General features: G+C 42.5%; 1 protein-coding gene across 1 annotated transcript in view; it reads left to right on the top strand.

Moving 5' to 3' along the window:
* The window catches only part of MKLN1 (muskelin 1), a 94,045-nt gene that overhangs the window by 22,873 nt on the left and 48,709 nt on the right, over positions 1–22,463 (top strand). The window contains exons 4-8 of the mRNA XM_027665964.1: positions 589–677; positions 6,635–6,744; positions 10,523–10,715; positions 17,919–17,996; positions 19,236–19,301. Of these exons, the coding sequence (XP_027521765.1) occupies positions 589–677; positions 6,635–6,744; positions 10,523–10,715; positions 17,919–17,996; positions 19,236–19,301 (536 nt within the window). The remainder of the gene's footprint in view (positions 1–588; positions 678–6,634; positions 6,745–10,522; positions 10,716–17,918; positions 17,997–19,235; positions 19,302–22,463) is intronic.

Below are 22,463 nucleotides of genomic sequence, written 5' to 3'. Positions count from 1 at the left end.
CCCTTCTGCCCTCTTTAGATAGACCAGTGTTGCAATTTGCCTTTATTACTCCTACAGCTGTGGGGGAAGAGGTCTTAGTATTGTAATAATTATTGATCTAATGTCATTTCACTTGTGCTGAAGTTTAATAAAAATCCTCATTTTGGGACCTGTACTATCATCTTCAGTAAAAATGAACTTAAGATTTTTGATAAATTATACTAAATATTTGATATTTTCATGAAGTAATGCCCATAAATTGATCAGAAAGCACTTTGTCAGGGTGATAATTTTAAGATCTGATCCTTCTCCCTCTAGAGAAGGGAAGAGCTCAGTTCAGCAGATCCTTGGCTGAAGTCACAGGGTTACAGGGGCAGGGGAGCAGCACTGAACCAAAGTCAATTCCCTCCCAAAATCACCACCCAGTGCTGCCTCCCAGGGAGACACAAGGTGGTGGAGAACAACCCAGGCATTGGTCCAGCACGTGTACTTATGATTCAGAGTGATATGAAACAAACTTCGTGTTTCAGGCATGACCTAGATTGCATTTATTAGCTAGTTCTAAAATACAAGGTAAGATTTAGTAACCTTATTTATTTTTTCCCACAGTGGCTTAAAGAATGATTATAACAAAGAAACATTCACCTTGAAGCATAAAATTGATGAACAGATGTTCCCCTGTCGATTCATTAAGATAGGTAAATGCATTTTTTCAGCATTCTGAGTAGAAAATAATCTCTTCTGATACTTGTGCCGGTCTCGGCACTCATGACTTCATTGTACTCAGGCAAAGTATCCACAATAGCTGTTCCATTTCATCATCTTTTAGGCTGGTTAGATTTGGAACACAGTGAAGTCCTGTTAATAAGAAATAATACCTTCATAATTTAAATCCTGGGGAGTGAGAGCAAAACAGAGTCATTTTCAGAAATACAGTTGTTGAGTCAACTTCATTGCGGGAGAAGCTGCTTCCTGTCCTCTTATAAACTGCTGTATAGAGCTTTAAATAACTCATTAAGCTAAGTACCAGTCAAAGTTTGAAAAAGCTTGAAACCTTTCATTCTCAAACATAAAGCAACAGCAGGAGCCTCCCTTGTTCTCTTCCTGCTACTCTAATATTATGTCTCACCTCTGGGTAAAGATGTCATCCGGGGGCACCAGAAGGATTGTACCCCTGGTGTCTGGCTTGGCTGGAGGGGATTGCTGAGGGGGCATGGGGTGTGTGATGGGAGCAGGAGTGAGGGTCTCCTTCTTGCAGGCCAGAGAGAACAGGTGTCTTAGTTTTTTGGATTTAATCCAAGAATTTGGAGCCTTTTGGCTTGCTCAGTAAATTTATCTTCCCCTTCCTAACTACTGAGATAGTACAAGAATGACTGGTTTTAAACTAGCTGTTTAAGGTTAAAAATAAAGGAAGGAGGTAGTTGCTGAAAAAGGAGGTAAAGATCCTATTGGCTAATTTAGGTGAATTTAGGAGTGTTTTGATGTGTTGGGAAATTCTTTTGCCAAGACTCAACTGATAGTGGCTGTGTAGGGGTACCCTGGGAACCCTTTGCTTTGGTGTGTTTTACACAGCTTTCTGAATCTCCTCCTGTTTGCCTGAGGAACTGAAAGCCTCAGGCTGGGAATCCAGGAATCATTTGTGTGCCATAAACGGTGGGGTTTCCTGTTCTTGGAGAAGTAGAGGATTTGGTTGTTCTTTGGGTTTGTTTCTGGCTGCTACTTTTGGAAGCATCTGTAACACTTGGCTTTAGGAAACCTCAAGAGTAGCAGAGGATTAGAGTTAAAGGTTGTCTACATAAGGGAAGTTAAAGTAATTTTTTATTATTATTTTTTTTTAAATTTCTTATTCTGAAGCTTCCAGCATTAGGTTTTTGGGAAATGTTATTTTTTTAGGGGCTAAAAGCAACAAGTAGTTCCTGGAGGCCTAAAAGGACCAGTGCAGAGATTACTGGCTTCTTCTCTGGGTGTGTAAATGGTATTCCAGGAAAGTGTGTTCTGATGTAATGAAGTGTAGCACTAAACTGAAACTTGTTAGGATGGTGAAGTGCTGATTAATTTCTACTGCCAGAATTTTTTTCTCTGACATGGAATGAGCAGCTTGTTTTGTTGGAATGGGATCTTCATGTAGCCCTTTTCCCAAGGGCAGGTAGTGATAGGACAAGGGGAAATGGCCTTAAACTGAAGGAGGGTAGATGTAGATTGGATATTGGGAAGAAATCCTTCATTGTGAGGGAGGTGAGACACTGGCACAGTTTGCCCAGAGAGGTTGTGGACTCCCCACCCCTGGAAGTGTTCAAGGCCAAGTTGGAAGGGGCTTGGAGAAACCTGGTCTAGTGGAAGGTGTCCCTGCCCATGGCAGGGGGTTGGAACTAAATGATCTTTAAGGTCCCTTCCAACTCAAAGCATTCCATGAATCAGCATCCTATATGATATACATTAATATTAGATTTTAATTGAACTGTCACTTGTTCACCACTTATGGTTTGAGATGAGTTGTCCTTTAACTCTCTCTTGAGGCTGCCTTCTGTGAAGAAATTCCTGTGCTAGAACAGAACTGGAAATGATCTTTTCACCAAAACCTGTGAAAACCTCAGGTTGATGGCTGGTGTCACTTTGTCTATGACATTGTGAGAGTGTTTTTTTGCTGTGAAACAACTGCAAAACAATGTTACGAAATTCTGTTATTTTTCAGATTCACAGCTTGAAAATGTTTTGAGTTTGTTAGAATTTCCAAGCTGTTGGCCAAAGTAACTCCAAATTTCAAGCACCGTGCTGTGTTCCTCGTAAGTCTGCCAGGAAACGAGGCCAAAATCTGCCCTTTTGGACTCTTGGAGACTTGACACCACCAGAGTTCCTGTGATCAGTGAGGTTTGGGTTTTGGGAAAGGCACTGGCATTGGGCAGCACTTGCATCAGGAATTTGCTTTATAATTCTGCAGATCAGCACAGAGACCTTACAACACCACTGTTAATATACAGAGAGGTTTTTAAGGGGGGACAGAGCAGGAGGAACCTGGCATGGTTTGGTCTGGGAGAGGGGAAAATTCATCCTACAGCTTCCATTGCTCTCATATCAAAGGAAGTTTCAGGCTCATAGAAAGCAGAAAGAATAATCCCTCTCCTCCTGTCAAGAGAAGCCTTGCACTTCTGTTAGTTTAATTAGTTCAGCTTCAGTTCCTGAGCACTGAAATGCCCAGTTGTGCAGCTTTTGACCTACTTGACAGGTAATTTTTACATTTCATGTAGCACCTCATTACAGAACTGGAGAGAGGGAAGAAGATACTTATCCAGACAAAATATCAAAAAATAATCTTTTTAATGTCTGTGAGCTTTGTTTTTGGCTCTGCTCTTTTGGTTCCTCCGAGCAGAGATTTTTCTGTGCTGTGTCCTTGAAAGCAGAAGGTGCAAAGACTGATTGCAGTGAAAGATGAAAAATTCTAGGTGTAATTCTCATGCCAGCTTGTTACAAGCATGGGAGTTGCTAACCAAGCTTCAAGATTTTTAAGCTTTGGTGTAACAAATCTGACCAATTTTTTTCTTCATGGATGTTTTCTTAATTTTTTAAAAGCATACACTGTCTGTCTGTGCCTATAGATGAGGGAAACAGAAATCACCTTGTGAGAGGTATTTCAACTTATTGTGCTGTTTTTAATGCCTCTGCTACTGTCTCTTCTAATGCAGTCTCACAGTCCTTGTCTAGGCATAGCTATTACTGAGAAGTATCCCCTAAAATCATCCTTGTATGGATTAAGAACTGTTTAAGTGACTCAAATGCCTTCTGCTTCTTAGAAGGATATTGATTATTTTTTTTTTAATTATTATTTTTCCTTCTGCTGGACTCCTCTCACTGTGGAGTGACAGTTCAACTGTTCTGAACAGTTACACGTGTTTCAGGATGGATTGCTGTAGTACCTGCAGAAAAAAGCCAGGCATGCTGAGGGGGCTTTATGGTGTAAACTGGAGGAATAATGTAGCTTTGGGCTTTTAACCCCTTTAATTGCAGTGTATTTCCACCTCAAAGATGTGGAGGAAAAAACTACTTCCTTGCTGCACTTCGTGTCTCCGCCTTCCAGGTTTAAGTCAGATTTTGGCTGCTCTAACAGGACATTTGTCTGAAGAGCTGAGCACACCTCAGAAAGGAGAGGGATGAAAAAAAAGGATGAGAGGGGTCTCCTGGGAACCAGAGGAGAGGATAAAAAGTGGGGAGATGATCCAGCAGAACACTTGAATTTGCTGAACTGGAGTAGAAATCACATTCCATTTTCAACCCTTCTGCTTTGTTTCTTTTCCTGCTCCTATGGAGGAGCTGACAAAGATCAACTTCAACTTCCTCTGTCTGGGAAAGAGTTTTTCAGCACTAGGGAGGGATTTGCCATGCATTCCCTATACAGTTTAATATCTGTGCTTTCTTTGGAATAGATGGTTGCACCATGAAAGTCTTGATGTTAAAATCACCATTTCTGGTGTTTTGTTTCCTTTTTTTGTAAAAAAGACTGTTGGAAGCTGAGTTAGCTGTGGGGAGGAGAAGTGTCAGCAAGTTGATGGCTTTGCATTTTGGTGGTTGTGAGAGCTGTCCAGGATTCTTCTGTGCACCCCAATATCTTTTTTGGTGTTCTAGTTGGCTACAAAGACATGAATTGTTAATTTTTTTTTTTCTGGGAGAAGCTCACTGAAGTTCTGAGGAGAATTGCTGAAAAGAAGTACAGGTGGATACCTCTGTGTGTTCTCTGGAAAGAGGTGAGAAGGTGATAGTGCTTGGTTTGGTTTTTCACCCAGTAAACTCAGTGTGAGGAAATTGGCCTCAGGTTCACCTCAGGAAATTCATGGTCTGGGTGCATTTGAGGTGGTCTGTGGTTTAGTTCAGTGTGTCAGTGCAGTGAGCTGCTGGTCTTTGATCTCTGTACTTGACCAGATATCAGATTTAACTTGAGTTTGGTCTGGTCTGTGTGTTCAGGTCTGAAGACAGACCCAAGGTGTTACCCTTACTTGTGTGGTATTTTCAGTCTGCTGCATTAATGGGGAGGATATCCGGGATCAAACTGATCTCTGGGCTTGGATTTAGAAGTAGGAATGTTTTATGGTATTAAGGGACCATATTGGCAGCACTCACCTTGTGTGGAGGACAAAAGTAAGCAAGAAGGAGGTTTTCTGGGCAGAGTGTGGGGACTGTGGATGGGAGACAGGTGACTCGTGGTTTTTCTGACCAGTTCACGTCTCTGTCTCCACAAACATGCACCTAAAAGGACCTGTTCTGAAAGCATCTTGCTTTGCTTTGTGTGCTGAACAATCAAGTAGAAATAAGCTCTTGGGAAAAGATGATTCGAGAGCTGTAGCATAGAAAGTACCTACTTATGGATATTAAAGTCAGTTCAGAGTTGCATATACAAAGTCTCTTTGGATCTTTTCTAAAAAATCTTTACTCTAGATGGCTGTTCCCAGAAGTTATAATGAGCCTTTAGAAACAGGTTTGTAAATACACCCTCTATAGCTCAAGAAAATCAGGTGTTTGAGCATGTGCTTTGTGCCCAAACACACTGCAGAAAATAATAGATGTAGCTTGTTTGAAGTATAAATACTTAAGAACCTTTAAGAGCTCAGGAACAACTTTTTGATAAGCTTGGGGTTTTTTGTTTCCTCATGGAGTAGGAGTAGGTCAGAAAAACCTTAGTTCAACAGAGTAATCTCAGTGGTATTTGATAGTGGTTTGAAAGACAAGAAGTAATTTCTCTGTGGCAAAAACAGTGGAAGGGAGGAGGTAGTGGACTCCTTGCTGTTGCTGGTAACTGCACATTCACCTCTAATACTGCCTTTTCCTGTTTATCAGTTGCAGTCAAATATAAAGGAAACAAAAGTATTTGAAATGAAACCACTTGATTTCACTGCAGTTTTTAGGAGTCAGAGTTCACACACAAGTTTTCGGGGAGTTGGAGCTGCTTCAAAAAGCAGAACCAAGTCTTAACCTGCAGATTAATCCTGAGATCAGTGCAAGGCCTCAGATACTAACCCAGTGTGGTAGAGGAGCTGTAGGTGAGAGGCTGCAATGTCTTTCATGGGTCCTTTAGTATTTTAGATACATTTGTTCCAATACTCAGATAAAATAGTTTCAGCATAAACCTGCACAGATTAAAGCTTTAAAAAAAAATAATTAGAGTTTTTAAATTGGCAACTGACAGTTATCCCTCCCTCCCTCCTCCACAACTTGCAGATGTTACTAATTTTGTAAAATTTTAAATACCCAAGCTTCTTGTCTTCACCATTAGGGAAAATAATTGTTGCTGACAAATGGGGAAATAAATGTACTATGAGGAGCAAATACTGTCACTAGTGTGCTCGTGATTCCCAGCCTTGTCAAAGCTTGTTGCCTCTTGGAGCTGTTTTAAATGATAGTATTTTTGCTCTTTTGCTTAAAGCAAGCTTCTGCTTTGTAATAATCTGCTGTGTTAATGTTGCTCAGCACAGGTTGCTTTAAATGACAAGTCGAGCATGATGTATTTGGTAATTTTCATAAACTTAGTTAAACAAACTAGAACTTAAGTCAGATCTGAAATACTGAAATTTGTGTAACCTTTAAGAGCATTCTGTTGCAATAGTACTGTGTAGTGCAGTGGTTGTTTGATGTTTATGCAGCCTCTTTCTCCTTTTCCTTTCTTCTCCAGTTCCACTCTTGTCCTGGGGGCCTAGCTTCAATTTTAGTATCTGGTATGTTGAACTTAATGGCATTGATGATCCAGATGTGGTCCAGCCGTGCCTCAACTGGTACAGCAAGGTAGGCCTGCATTTTAGATGCCTTTTTTGTTTGAAGATTCCCGGTCTCAGAATGTTGTGAAACTTGTCTTCCTGGAATTGATGTGACCTTTTCACTCCTTGAATATAAGAACCAGCAAAAACTCAGACCACATGGCTGACTTTGACTCGAAGGGAATCTTTTTGAATTGTATCTGCTTGTTCTCTTTGAGAAACCAACAAAACACTCTCAAGAAACTCCAAAACCACCACAAAAACCTGCCACGTAGACATCATAAGAAGAACATAAAACAAAGAAACACTTAGTCAAAAGGGGACAATATTAGGAAAATAGTATTTGTATTGGAAGGGAAACGAATCTTGACAAAACCAGATTCCCTTTCCCCCCTCTTTTTGCCTTTTAATTAGTCATTCTTTTAAGGTGCCAGTCCGTAGAGCTACGTGAGTGCAGAGGCTTTTGGGTTAGAGGTGCAGCTTTGTTACAGGGTATATAATGAGCTTGTTTTAAAGAGAATCCGTGTTGCTGTCTTTCCTGTTGCAGCTCCTTGCACTTTTGATGTTTCCCTCTTTCTGTGTTTTTGCTGAACACTCTGGAACAGAGTGGGGCCGGTGCCGCTGGACTGTGAGATGAGATGATTTATGCCATTTGTCACTTTGATAGTTCAGAAGGTTCCAAACATTATTTGTATAAACAGTGTTTAATTGAGTACAAGAGACGCCTTTCCTGTGGGAGGGAAGTGCACACTGACAACCAGAATTCATTTTGTTGCTGCATGTTATGCACTGGATCTTCTGGAACAATTAATGAGATTCATATTGTGTTGCAGAGGAGACATCCTTCCCAACTGAATAAGACTGAATAGTGGAGCAATGTATCTCTGCTTCCAAAAGGAAAAGCTTAGAAGGGGATAGAGACTGTGTGTGATTAGCAGTGAGACTCCCTCACCAGTTCATGGTGCTGCCAGTGTGGTGAGGAAAATGTGTGACCGTGGTGTCTGGCTCATACCCACTTACACCAACATCACGAGCTTCTGCAGGGAGGATTTCAATGCAGCCCTAACAAGCACAGGACAAGTTGTCTGTAGCTGCTTTATGATCCAAGTGGTGGTGTGGTCATTAGTCAACTGATGATTGATGTCCACTTCTGGAAAGTCAACTTGGCAGAAGCTGCTGATGGTTTTCTCTGCCGTCTCTGCACGTGGTGCTGTGTCTGGCAGTTTGGACCAGTTGCTACCAGCAGAAAGCTCTGATTTGTATTTTTTTTTTGGTTAGGAGCCATCTGATGATGATGTCTGCATCTGTTTTCTTCCATCTTGTCCCATGGAATCGGCACTTTTCATGGTCAGCATGAGTGTAGTGACAGCTTCTTCAGGGGGTGCCAGCATTGTTCTCCTAAAGCTTGAGAGCCCCAAAGCAGGAAGGCAGAGACTTAGTCATGATGGTCTGGACTCTGCTAGGATCAGCTGCCAAGTTTTTGGTGATGAGTGCATGTGCCACTGATGTTCTCTTCCCTCCCAGCCCTGAGAGGCCACTGTTGCTGGAGGATGTGTTGACCCATGTTTTGGGAAAGACCTGTTTCTTTGAGTTGCTGTGAATATTTTCATGCGTATTTTTGGGAATCTCAGAGGCTTTGAAATCTAGTATTTCTTTACTGCCTGTGACATCAGACGAGAAGAAGGTTCTGCTTGAAGTTGCCTGTCCTTTTTATTGTGTGCCAGCAAAACCTCCCTTTCCTCCAGGCAGTGGAGTTGGGGGTAAGGGATAAGGACTGAAAGCAGGCAGCACACTCCTCAGTTCCCCCCTACTGCTTTCTCCTTACTGTCCAGCTCAGCCTGCTGCCTCACAAAAGCCTTATCCCTTTCTCCTGAAGAGTGGGCAAACTTCAACACCTAAGAAGTGGCAGTTTAATAAGGAGCACATGAACTTATTTTTAATTCTACGAGTGTGTTTGACAGTGTTAATATCTTGGTCTCATGCTGCTGTTACGTTCTTAACCATAGGAATTATTTACAGCTTCAGATCAGAGCTATTATTTGGGTTGTCATCTCTTTAAACCTGTGTGACAGCATTTATAAAGGAGCCTTTTACATACTTTTTATACACCTTTTCGCATAAAAAAGAGGTTTTCATATTTAACCTCTGAAGTAGTACTATGATGTCACTTGAATAGAAACTTTTCTGTGGCATTGAGTGGCCAACCTGCACCCAGCAGTCATTCCCTGTTTTAGAAGCCAAGCTCAGTGGAAATACAGCAAGTCTGAATTTTGCCTAATTTCTAAACTGGAGGATCTGAAAAAGCAGAAGCTGGTTGTTACTGGTGTGCAACTCTGCTTTTGCTTGCCATGCCTTTGAACAACAGGGATCTAATTTGGTTTTGGCTTTGATGTAAGTGAACATTTCTTAAAGGCAATGTCTTAGATATCTGTTGGAAAGACAAAAAACCAGTTGTTTTTTGCCAGTTGTGCTGTAAAACTGTTTTAGCTTCAATACTCCTTTGCTGCAGCCTTGCATTCTTATCAGTACGTGTCCTTGGCCTTTTTCATGTGGGCTGGGAACTGGTTTTCTAAAAATGCATAGTTCTGGCTATTTGCAGCTGTGAAATACTGATGGATTAAGAACTAAAAATATATCACATGGCCGTGTTTCTTTTTAGCCGCTTCAGTTTGTGAAATTCTTGCAATCGAGCCATTATTCTGAGAGCAGTAATTTTTATTGAGAGTCAGTGTTAGTTCCAGGTTTTCAGAAAGATTCTATTCATTTAAACACCGTAAACTTCACTTTTAGCAGTAGTGTCCACTTAGGATTAAAATCTCTTGTCTGTAATCAATCCTATAGCTGCTTAAAGTTACATTTGCTTTTTGCCACAGTAGTTGCGTGTTAAAGATGGAAATTGAGATTTATTTTTTTTATTTAATGCCTTAGAATTTAGGTTTGAAGAGTCTATTTAAAATAAATGGTTCTGCTACTTATCACCTTAAAAATCTGTGTTTCTTATGCATGTTGTTAACGGCTTTGAAAACACAGTGGAAGATTTGGTCGGTTAACAGCACAAACTGTGGGTCTTACTCAGAGTTTACTATTCCCTCACGTGTCTGTGCAGGGATGTCAGACCCAGTGTGGGTTTCTCTCACCTTAGTCACCCCTTTCCACAGTCAGGTGGGATATGGGCAGCTGTGGCTCAGAGATGTTCTGCTTCAAGATGCAGGGGAATATTTAGAAGTTAAAACTTTGCTGTGCACGTAAATCCTTGTTGCCGTTGATCCAAAACCCTCACGGACCCGCAGGATTTGGGGCCAACCTTCAGCCTTTCCATTGCAGGAGTGGTGGTCATTGCAAGTATTCCTATTCTTGTGGCCTTTTTTTTTTTTCCTTCTGCTCCCAGAAAAGCTGTGACCTACTTACTCTTCTAAATTATTTTGTTATGTAAGAGTCATACAATCAAATTATGTAACGCTGATAGAGAAGGCTTTTTCCTGCTCTGCGCTTCATGTAGGCCTCGAACAGCAGGGCCAAGCAGATGGGGGGGAACTAATGGTCACTCCAGAGATCTGGGACACTGTGCACTCTCTTCTAGTATGCTCATTAAATTGGATGATACCAAGCTGTATAACTTCTATACTGTTGGAAAGTAAATGCCTGCACAGCTTGTAATGTCATCCACACAGCATTCCTCTGTGAGCTGGCGAGCAATTTGTGCAGCGTGGACAAGAGATCCTGCTCCAGGTTCACAGGTAGCTCCCAGCAGTGCTGGTGGCAGGAAAAAATCTACATGTCTCATAGGTTTTCTTGTGTTCCAGTAGTACCGTGAACAGGAAGCCATTCGCCTTTGCCTAAAGCATTTTCGGCAGCACAACTACACCGAGGCTTTCGAGTCGCTGCAGAAGAAAACCAAGATTGCTCTGGAGCACCCCATGTTGACAGACCTCCACGACAAGCTGGTGTTGAAGGGAGACTTTGATGCTTGTGAAGAACTGATAGAAAAAGCCGTGAACGGTAAGAGACTCAGAGGAGTTCTGATATGTTAACTATGAAAAATTAATTATAAAAAACACCCCACTGAAATATTGCCTTTTTTGAGTGTTGATGTGCTTTGTAGTAGAATTGGCTGGTCTGTGTGCTGTTTGATGTCTGGTGTGGTGTTCTGTCAGCTTTTGGGCTTGTGAGTGTGTTGTGTGACGAAGGCTAAAAATTCAGTCATGAAATGTCTTGTCACTGCTGCTTTTGGAGTCTCCTTCCCCCAGAGATGACAACGAGGTGCACTTGAGTGGGTAAAGATAAGTTTTTCATGTAAGTGTTGGCAAGCTGAGGGTGGGCTTGACTCTCAGGAAAGTCACTGAAGTGGTGAGCAGGGAAGCTGACAGCTGGAGTTCTCCGTGGTCATGTGGATCATGGTTTCTGGTTGGAACTTGCCACTAAGTTGGTGTTCAGGCAGAAGTTTTCATCTGTATCTGGATGAGAATGCTGTTTTTTCTTACAGGGAAAATAATCCTTGGAGAACGGTGTGGAAGTCAGTGACTAGAGGCAAAGCCTGTTTTCCCTTGCAGAGCAGGACCTTGCTGGTTTCATTGGAAATACTATTAATCTTTTACTTGGAAGCTTTCTGCTTAAAAACACGGTGTATAAACAACTCTCAACTCCTAAAAGGAGGGAGATGTACTTTCCGTTGTTAAAATGGGATGCAGAAAGAGTTGGGCTATTGCACTGAAGTGTCTCTCAAGACCTGTACAGCAGTTTTGGATTGCAGTCTGATAAAAGAGTGGTGCTCCTGGCTGTGGGTGTAGTGCTGTTTGAATATGTGCAGTCACTCCTCATGGGACACTTGTGCTGGCATGAGAGGAGAACTGTGTGTCTGATGCCAGTGGAGTTTTAGGGACTTAGTGAACCGATTTCATGGATATCTGGCACCAGAGATGTTTTTATCTGATTCTGGGCTAATCAGTCATTTTGTAATACCTTTGGATAGATGCTGGTGTACCCTCCAGCAGTGGGGCTTGTACCACTGAAGTTGGTAGTGGTTCTCAGAATTTGATAACAGTGATAGCTTTAAAATCAAGAATTGTCTTCCGTGAAAATCCACCATCTTTTTGTGACTAAGCTGTTCAACTGAGCACAGTTTTAGGGAGCTTATTGTAACAGGTCGTCCAAAACTGCAGTGAGTGGTTTTCTGTGTGTTTGGCTCAAGGTTTCTTAGGCAGAGCAGCTGAGCCCTGCCCTGTGCTGAGCTCCAGGAGCAGCTACAAGTGTTGAGACTGAGAACAGTGTTCATCCTTGCCCTCCTGAGCCCGTGGAGTGTTGTTGGCTGGGATGGGAGCGTGAACAGCTTCCTGCAATGCAGGGACAGTGTGCAACTGGCAGCTTCCTCCTGAATCTTAAGGGCAAGGGAGGATTGCAGGCTGGAAAAGCAGCAGGGAGCTGTGGCTGGCTGTTACTGTCTGTGTCGCAGAGACACGAGTGCCTGGGGGAGCTGATGAGCCCACCAGGATGCTACAGCAGCCAGAGGAGTGCTCTGTGCTGATGGTGATGATTTTATCATTGCACAGCCTTGGCTGTGACTTAATTTCAGTGCCTGGAGGCCCTCCTCTTTCCACTTCATTGCAGGCTGGAGTAGGAACTCGAATAGAATTTCACTCAAAGTCTAGAATGTGCTGAAAAAGTTCCCTTGAAAATGGACTTTTTTTCTTGGGCACTAATGAAGTGAATGTTTGTAACTTTTTTAAAAATTTGTTACATCTTTATTTCTTTTCTACTTAATATTTGACATTTATTTCATCCAGCAGTTTTCCCCTAGGACTTGAGCTGAGCTGGTGTATGTTGAGAGTGGGGTTGCTGTCCACAGTGCTCAGCTTTTCCAGGGCTGGAAGTACTGGCAAAGGACTCTCCTGGTAGTTCAAAACAAGACCTGCAGTCTTCTGTCTGACAAGCAGACACTTGTTCTGTGTCAGATTTGATGTGGACAGTCCTGCTTCCCTGGTTCTTGAGATCATTCCCTCTAGGAAGGCTGAGGAACTCAGCAACCCTTAAGCAAATGGGAGGAATATGCTGTAGCTTGTTTTATCAGTCCTTATTTTTTGTTCCTGCAAGTACAGAAGCATGTCTTGCTCGCAACAGGAGGTGGGTAATTTAGCAGGAGAGTCTTCAAGAGCATCATTGTTTTGTCACTGCTTCTGAGGGACAGAAAAATATGTGTGAGGGTGTTTATTTTGCTGCACTTTAATCCGGCACCTGGCCGGCTGAAATTAAATGTCAGCGTGCGCATCTCCCATTGCTCTGTTGGTCATCCTTAATGATTTTGCTTGTCTTGGAATATATTAACCTTCCTTCCCCCATCCTCCTGCCACTCTTTATGCTGCCTTCAGCTCTTGAGCTCTGTCGCCTCCCAGCACCCTCTGGAGGGAAGTGCCATCTATCCCGAGACACGGAGGCTGCAGCCCATATTTGCTTTAAGCTGACACGACTGCAGGTTTTCTCTAACTGGGTCAATTGTGCCCTCACTCAGGACACTGTGTCCTCTGGCACTGGTGCTCGTGCTGCCTCATGGCAAACCTGGGCATGGAGCTGTTCAGGCTGTGATGGGACAGTGGACAGGACAAACCTCTTCTGATAACCACAAAACTGCAGCTGGAATAGTTTGTCTGGAGTTGTGCAAAGTGGCAGTTGAAGTGTTGAATATCACTGGTACTTAACTGGTGCTGGTGGGATAGGATGGGAGTAGATGTCTTTAGCCTTTAGCACGTTCTCCTACAGTTTTCCTACCTCCTGCTTCTTGTGGTCCTCCACTGTCCTTAGTCTGCTTTGCATCTCTTAAACTCCTCAGCATTTTCTGAGCAACTTGGTCTGGTAAAAGGTGTCCCTGTCCATAAGGACCTGACTCTTCCATAAGGATTGGAACTGTTTGATCTTTGAGGTCCCTTCCAACCCAGGCCGTTCTACGATGATTTATTACCGTTTTACTTTCTTAGCAGCTCTGTTGTGAAGTCTCCGTAGCTGCTGCTTAGTCTCTAAGGTGTGGGTGTTCTTACCACTGAGCTCCTCTCTCTGATGTGTTGCTTTTCCAAATAAAAGCAGATTAACTCTGGTCCCGTGTCTGTGTAGTGTAGCTGAAGTGTAGAGTTAATTGAGACATACAGATCCTTAAATTATCCCTGAAATCGTTCAAAGAGCGGCCTGTTCTGCTGCAGGCCGGGCATGAATATGTGAACTCCTGACCGCTCGCCGATCTGGGAGTTCGTTGCCTTAAAGGCACAAACAGAAGTGCAGCGAGGTTGACAGAGATACTGCACACTCAGTTCAGCCTAAAATGTCTCCTGGAGAGGCTGATCTTTGCAGTGGTGGGTATTGAAAAAGCGCGACGCGCTGCATCTCTCGCGGGGCCGTTTCCATAGGCTTAGTCATGTAGAAAAAGAGTAGGTGGTCAAGAATTAGCGCTGGCAGAGCTAACTCTTGTTCTTTTGCATTGCTAATGACGAGCGCTGTCTTCCACCTCACATCACCAGATGATTTCTTTTGAGAGCTCGGTGGCAGGCAGCCACACTTCGCCCGCAGATTCTTTTGACTCGTGCGTTGCACTTCGAAAACGGGCAAATGGAAACTCTGGCAGCTGCCTGACTTCCTCTCAAAAAGAAAAGGGTCCCTTAAATCTCAGCTGGTTCACAGACTCGGTTCAAATGTTTCGCATTTGGATCCGTTCCTATAGCTCTCGGGCCTATATTATTGAAGGGAAAAAAAAAAAATCTGCTTAATATTCCTGCAAGAGAGTATGTGGAGTGCAAATTACTTAGTTGAGCTGCCTGCAGCTCCTGCAGACGTGGAAAGCTGCTTGGAATGGATGGAAGATCTACTCTGTTCGTATTAGTATTCCAGGGACTGAGGTGTTCCTTGTGGCACTGCTCGTGTCAGGGTGTGACATGTGTTTATCTGGTGACAAGTGAGCCCTGCACAACAAACAAGAGGTAGTGATGCACAGCCTGCAGGCTCCCAATGTCTCCCAAAACTGGTGATGTGCAGGAACAGGACGTACAGGAACAACTGTATTCCCCTGGGAGCTCTAGACAGACTCGTATACCTTAATTTTACCACCCAATATTGTTTGGATTTGGTTCTGAGAAAGTCTGGTTGCTGCTCTGTATGCTCAGATATATGGAGGGGAAGGGCTGGCTAGGGATCCAAAGCCTGTCCTAAGTAAATGGTAGGGTTTGTGTGGAAGAGGGATAACTTATAGGGACTTAAGAGCAGACCTAGTTTCATTTTTTGTGAAGAATAAAGTTGAAGAAAATATTACAGCTCTGAGGCTGGAGAAAAAAGTGTTTTTCCTTGTTTTTCCCAAGAAATTGTCAGGTAATGGCTGGATGTGTTCTGGGTATTTTTCTTTGGTTTGAGAAAAATCATAATTCTTTAAAAATCCAAAGCCCAACTCCCAGAAATTATGGGTCACTCTGAAGTTTTTTCAGCCATTAGCAGTGAAGTGAATAGATTTTAGTAATCCTATCTGCAGATGTGTTGTCTGAAAAACCCCCAAACTTAATTCAACTTGTTCCTGATTGGCTTCAGCAAGTTAAATATTTTTGTCCATGGTGTTTGTCCTAATCCTTTCTGGGTAACCTGCAGTTGGCTGGCAAAATAAAAGCTTGGGTTATCAGAGTGGCAGAATTTACTGAGCTTTAACCACTGTGAACTTCGTGTTGTTACATCCAAAATGCGTCATGACTTGCTGAGAAGAGCTTGAAAATAGTACAGAGCAAGGTTTTGTCTGTAATTTTAGTAAACATGGACATTGAAGTGAGAGGTCTCCGGAGTGAAGGAAAACTTCCTTTAAAAACTTCCACTTGACACTTTTTTTTTTTTTTTTTTGTCAGGAGTCTTGAAATTTATTTTAAACTCCTGATTCATTGGGAACAGCTGACAAAGCTGAGCAGGCCTAGATCTGATCCTTGGAGAAGCTTTGGAGACCTTTTGGTCAGCAGAGCCATCCTGACAAGGAACATAAGGAGTGCGCTGGCGTAGGTCTGGCATCGGGTGCAGAATCCACCTAGAAATCCTCCTTTTTTTCCCTTTTTTTTTTTTTTTTTTTTTTGTGTCCCTGGTGGTGTCAGACAGGTGGTGATTCAGCTTCCAAAACAAGCTGCTGCTGGTTTGCAATACAAGTAGAATGAATGTGGAACTGCTCCCCGCAGAAAGAAACATTTCTGGGAAGCAAGCTGGAGCGTTTCCAAACCAGTGTCCCATGGAAGACAAGAAGCATTATTAAAAGAGGCTGAAGGCACAGTAGGGGAGAAGTGTCGTATCTTGACAAGTGCAGCCTGTGGGTGTTGAGCATGGGAGAGAGGTTAAATGACCCTTTCAGATCCTATGTGGTGTAATTCATCCTTTGGAGCTATTTATGTCCAATTATCTATTGGCTGCCATCGGGGTAAATACGGTTTTGGTTTGTGTCGTGCAGACCCAGGGCTGTAACAGTAACCAAAAGGCTGCGTTTCTGTCTGGGTTTGTGGCTGAGTCACTGTGGGATTTCTTACAGCACATGCATTTGTTCTATTAGAGTTGGCTTTTCTGAATCAGAATTTATGAGATCTCAAGCTTCAAGCCTCTCGTGTGTTGTCCCAACTTCATAAATGCTGAAGAAGTGGGAGTTAAGAACCCTGCTATTAAACCCAAAATAAACCACTTTCTACATACATTGAGCAAACTTCTGGCTTTCCTCGATTACCTAATGCGGGGAGAGAGCTGATGGTTTTGGCTCTGAGGTGAAACTAAAACCTGCCCTGTTTTCAGAGTATTTATTTTGAAAAACTTGCACAGCTGAGTTTATGGAAGTTTTGTGTTTTCAGACCAAACTCAGCACCTTTCAGGAGCTCTTGAGTGCCCTTGTTTTCCTATTAGATGGTCTCTAAATAGAGCCTTCATCTTCTCCCAGGAAATACTTGCTGGGTTGGGGTTAATTAAAACCTGGATTTCAGTCACGACAAACTACAGGATGCCAGGAAACACTTTAAAATATTCTCTGAACCTTGTGTCATGCTTAGCAAAGATTTTTACCTTTTTGTAAATAAATAGGGATGTGTTCAGTAAGGATCATTCTATAAATAAACAGAGGCATCCATCATCTGTTAAACTCTTACCTCAAAGCCGAAATTACTGTGGTCAAAAGAACTAAAAACTATTTGATGTTGGTTGCCTGAACTCCCTTCTTTTTTTCAGGCAATGCATAAATGCAGCACAGACACTTGTCAGGAAGGGCTTGTGTGTTGAGGTGGTGGGTGGGATGCAGCCAGGACAGCAGTGCTGTCTGATAGTTGGTTGTGCCTGCAGAAGGTGAGGTGGCTTTTTTAGAGGAGACATTTGAAGATCAGCAGCACCAAGTTCCCCAGAGGTTTGCCAAGCCCTTCCCAGACTGAAGAACAGTCCTGGAGGGCATGGGTGTTTTGAATCTCTTTTTTCAAAAGATGAATGCTTATGTGATAGGCTGATAACCTAGAACCAGAATTAGGAGCTGGCCTCTGGATGCTGAAGAGGTGGCGTGTGGAAGGTGTACCAGGGGAGAGAAAAGCACAAGGGGAATTGTGGATAAAGTGCTGGAGTTGGTGTTTCTCACCAAAATGCTGCAGTTGGCATATCTGCCCCGTGACCTGACACATCTTCTGTTTCTCTTCTTGCTTAACTCCCTGAAGAAAATGTAAACTATTATTTTGTTTTTCATCCAGTGCCCGTTTGTCCCATATCGGAGCATTTAAACAATCTGCTTTGCTTCCCTTTTCTTCTCAGATGAAGCTCCAGAGATGCTGTCTGACCTAGTTTTAACTTCACATGGACTAAAATGGTTGAATTTTATATGCACTGGCAACTTTCCTTTTTGCTTAAATAAGGGGTAGGGATTCTATTCTTAATTAAATACACCACACTGGAGATTTATAGACACTTGGCATGACCTGGCAGGCAAACTGGATAATTCCTGATTGATCTAGTAGCAAGTATTCTTTTTATTTTAGTGCTTTCACATTTAGTTCATTAACAAACTAACAAAAGTTTAACAAACTAACAAAAGTTGAACAAACTAACTGACATATAAATGGCACATTCACTGAACGTGAAGGCTTTGGAGTGGCAAACTGGCTTGAGTAAGGCTGAAGTTACCCACATGAAAAGTGATTTTGCTATAATGGAAGTATAAATGCTTTATCCAGCAACATTTTTGTTTTGCAGATGGCTTATTCAATCAGTATATCAGTCAGCAAGAGTACAAACCTCGCTGGGGGCAGATTATCCCCAAAAGCACCAAAGGTAAGGACATTTCTTAAGATAGAACTGGCAGTATGTGAGTTCTGTCTTGTTCCTTTGAGAATATTGAGCAAGAAAATGATGCTGATGCAAGAAAGGCTCCTCTGGGACAGGTTTTCTAGGGAATGGTTTTTTCTGTGAAAAAGTTGCATTTGTCTGCAGAGTCAGTGAAATGCAGCCTGGTCTCTGGTTGAGTAAGGAAGACTGCAGGAATACTTGCAGTGACTTCAAGGACAGGTCATCACTTCAGTACCAAATCTCAGGATATAGGTTAAACATGAGACCAGTTATCTGTGGTACTGGATTTAATGAATGGAATTGACTCAAACTCAAAGCCAAGAGTGACAAATAAATACATTGTCTGAACAGGGCGTGTTTTGAATGAGATCTTTTGAAGTCTTTGTGTGTTATGTAGTAAATGTAAACTGCAAAATCTTTCTCTGTTGTTCTCAAGGCAAAAACCAGACTTGTAGCAGGATCCTTGACTACAGAGTACAGAACTCACTGTCACACAGCAAATGTAGGATCCAAGGTGACAACTGCCAAATGTAGAGCAGTGTCCCCAAACCCCTTGGGAAGGGTTATCAGGAATACAAACAGGTTTCTCTTCCAACAGAACACGGGTTATCTTGCTAGTGTTGCTTCCCGTGGATGACACCTGTCCTGAAAGCTTAAGATACCTAAGGAGGTTGGAAAGCAGCTTTAATGGGACAGTTGGGATTCCCTTATGTGTGAGGATGACTGTTGCAAAGGCAACTGTGCTGTGTCTCTCCATCACCTCCTTGCTCCCATCCCGGGGGTTCATTACCCTGTCAGTTGAGTGTCTGTTCTCACAGGTCAGCCCTCAGGCAGCTCTCAGGTGGGGAGAGAGGGAAGAGGAACCAAAGGCTGACTGTGTCCTGACTGCTGGAGAGCTGGAGGGAAGGCTCAGAGCTCTTTTGTGAGCCCCTGTGTGGCTCCAGGAACTCTGGAGTTCCTTTCCAAGGTACTCAGAGTTGCAGGAGAGTATAAACTTTTGCTCTCTGTACTGTCAGTCACCAGATAACTTGTTATAAAACTTCTTACAGTTTTATAACGCACAGAAGAATATTACCTGGGAAAAGTGTTAAGCTAATGAAAGCTTTGAGGTAATGCTTAAAGAAGAGTGAGTTACTAAGTTGCTCTGCTTCTGTATTGAGGTTGTACCTTTCCTTGGTTTAAAAATCTCATAATAGAAAATCCTCTCCTCCTTCTTTTTTGAAGGTGATGGGGAAGACAGTCGACCAGGGATGAGAGGTGGCCATCAGATGGTTATAGATGTGCAGACAGGTGAGTAATTGTTGCATTTCTTAATTAACTTAATTATTTAATCCTCTGTTTTCCAGGTTTTGAGGTTCTTTTTTTTCAGGTTTTGAGGCAAAAAAATTGCACTTTCTAATAGCTGGATTTAATACTCTACTTTTTCTCTGGAACTATATTCCAACTGCCTTTCCCACCCCTTCTTCCCTATTAATTCTCTGTTATGCCTTAGCCATTGCTTTGGCTTAACTAAGAAACCAAGAACAATTGGTTTTTATTTTTTGTCCCTCCTACCTTCTTAGAACAGGAACTCAAACAAGAAAAGAGAAATTAAGGATAGTAATTTCCCTTGTCTGCTACAGGCTGTGCTCTTTGGAATAGAGCTCAAGCAATAGATCTGATGTGTTGAAACATTCTTTGTATTTTGGTTGGAGTGACTTCTAATTTCCACAGTGTGCAAGAAACTCCTGTTAAATATAATTTGTTAGACTTTTTTTACAAAAATGTTTCTTGTAGCAGTATAAAGAATGGTTCAACCTCTGCTTCAGAGAACCTGCAGAGAAAAGAAAGGGGGCTGTGTATCAGTAACAGTTCCAGTGATAGTTGTTCTCCATAACTTTATGTATCTTTGTCTTGCCTTAATTTAATCAGACTCCCGTGGCACATCAGCCCTTGCTAAAGTAAGGAAAGCATCTGCCTGAGTCTTTGCTGTATGAGTGAGAGGATTGTTCTGGGGAAAGGAGAAACAAGATCAGGGTGTGATTAATGGAGAGGAATATAGGGTGGCATGGAGGGCGTTGGCAGAAAAGTGCCCGTGACTGTATCTGTTGTGGTCACACGGACGGGACCGGAGCATGTGACAGGGCAGCACCTTCAGGAGTAATTTGCTAAGTCATAGTGAACAAGCAAAAATGTAGCTGCAGTCTCTGGCTTGTGCTCAGAGTGTAGTTAGAACTCTGGAGGAAGCACTCGAGTTATTTTGTGTATGAAAGCAAACTTTTTTTTTTTTTTTTGGTGGGAGAGGTTTGAGATTGATTTAGAACAAAACGCTGCTGGAGGATCGCTGGTGTTTCCCTACAAAGAGGCTGGGAACGCTCCCTAGTGGCCTCGGGAATAAGTAGACAGTGAGTGTTTCACTAGAGCTTGGAAGTAATGTGATCCTTAACTTGGAAATGATAGTCCATCAGACCCTGTGAAAATAATATATCCCTGGTAGTGTGAGCCTTCCTTCCCATTGCTGTTGGTTTTCTTAAGCCCTTGTAAGATCTGCCTTGGACTTCACCTTTCACTCTGTTTTAATAAGGCAATAAAAACCATCTGTCTATATACATATTTTTTTTTTTCAACTGCACAAAAGTGGCTGGAGAGCACCCACAGGGGTGGAGTCCCAGTGTGGGAGAGCTGGATCTCCCCCTCTCATGCTGGCCCTTTCTTCCTGCAGCTCTGTCCAGTGGTGGTGGGATACCTTCCCAAAGTTTCTCTGTGGGCTGTTTGGGAGGTTGCTCTTAGTTTTGCATCCAGGTCCACTGAGGCTTGTACAAGCCAAAATGTTTTTGAGATTATAAGTATTGCCATTTAGTTTGGGTCATAACAGGCCAGGGGGAGTTCTTGGGGCTGTTATCCTTAAAACCAGCCACTGGTGATTGCTGGAGTTTTCCTTTTGAATATAGGTAGTATTTAATGAACTGGTGGGAATTGAGCCAGTTATGTCAGGATGTGTTTTACAGACTGGAGCTGTAAAGCTTCCTGGCTAACCTTGAGCAAATCCAGTGTTAATGGAAAAAGGAGCAGTGGTGTGCTCTTTCCTTCAAAGGCATCCTCCCTGCCTTACCCACACACTTACTGAGTTGTGGTTTTTTTTTTCCTCTTTGGCAACTGAAAAATCATCTCACTTTGCGCTCCTTGTTAGAGAGGTGAGGTACTTCTCAAAAACGAGTGTTTTCTTCAGTTTCAATGTTTTGGAAATGAAGTGAAACACCAAAATCATACTTCTAAGGAGATTGTGAAGTTTCATATCAGGTGTTGGAAGCAAATTTCCTTCTCTGATGGCCAGACCTGCTGTAGCTACAAGTGGTTCTGTGTTTTGATTAACCTCAAGGAAATACTAACCAGTTATTGCTGACTACAAAAATATGTTTAATTTTAGTTTGGTAAATAGCACTGAGCCTGCTGGATGCATGTGTTGGTGTTGGGATAGAGGATATGGATTGGGAAGCAGCTGAGCTGGATCTTACGTTCCTGATGGTGCATTGAGTCACTGAGACTCTGTTTATAAGTTTCAGGTAGAACATAGTTTAACTTGGTCTAAGCTGCCTTTTAGCATGTTTTGTCTTCTTACATAAAAAATAAATTAAAAGTGAAGAGTTACTGGTTCTCATAATACCCTCCATGATATTAACACTCAAGACTGGAATGACTCTGGATGGCAGAATTAGGAGGTTGGGTTTGGTAGCCACGTGCAGAAACATAAACTAGAGCTGAGACCACTCTTAGGTACTTGAAAGCTCTGGCATCTAAATGAAAACAGAAGGCTTATGTTATTCCTGCTTTTTCCTGCAAGGTCCATGTCTCATGGAGTTCTCCCTTTAGGAAACTGGAGAGTTCTCTGTGCTTTTATACAAGGAAGGGGGGAGGTAATTGGGTCCTGGAGGTTATTGTGACCTGGGTCACAATCCAGGTACATAAATTAAAACAAAAGTATCCTCCAAACAACCCCAAAATTACACAGGAACACAGTGGTGTGTGCTGAATGTCAGTCATGGAAGGCTGTTTATGTAGGCCCTGGTGAAATACTTGAGCAGTAAAACACAGGCTTGTGTGTGGAACTGTGTTCCCAGGGGCATTGAGCCCTAATGCGGTTTTGGATGAGGATGTTGGGATCTGGCATTGGTACTTTGTTAACAGAACTTTGAGTCTGCCCTCCCAGGCCTCTTTATAGTTCAGATATGGCACACATTTCAAAATTCCAGTGCTTATTCTGGAAGAAAGTGGGAATGCCAAAGAAAGTGAGTTGCCAAATTCAAGCTTTCAGGAATAACATCAGTATTTTAGAGCAATACATGTGCTGTGTTTTGGAGATTTGGGTTATAATTCCATAGAAAAGGTGGAATTGATCTCCTCTGCCCTCATAGGACAGGCACAGTTTTGTGCAAATCACAGTGCAGTCCATAAAGATACATAATTTATTTTGGT

This window comes from Corapipo altera, unplaced genomic scaffold, assembly GCF_003945725.1.
Source record: "Corapipo altera isolate COAL_440 unplaced genomic scaffold, ASM394572v1 178, whole genome shotgun sequence".
Classification (NCBI taxonomy): Eukaryota; Metazoa; Chordata; class Aves; order Passeriformes; family Pipridae; genus Corapipo; species Corapipo altera.
This window is presented reverse-complemented; position numbering and strand designations above follow the sequence as displayed.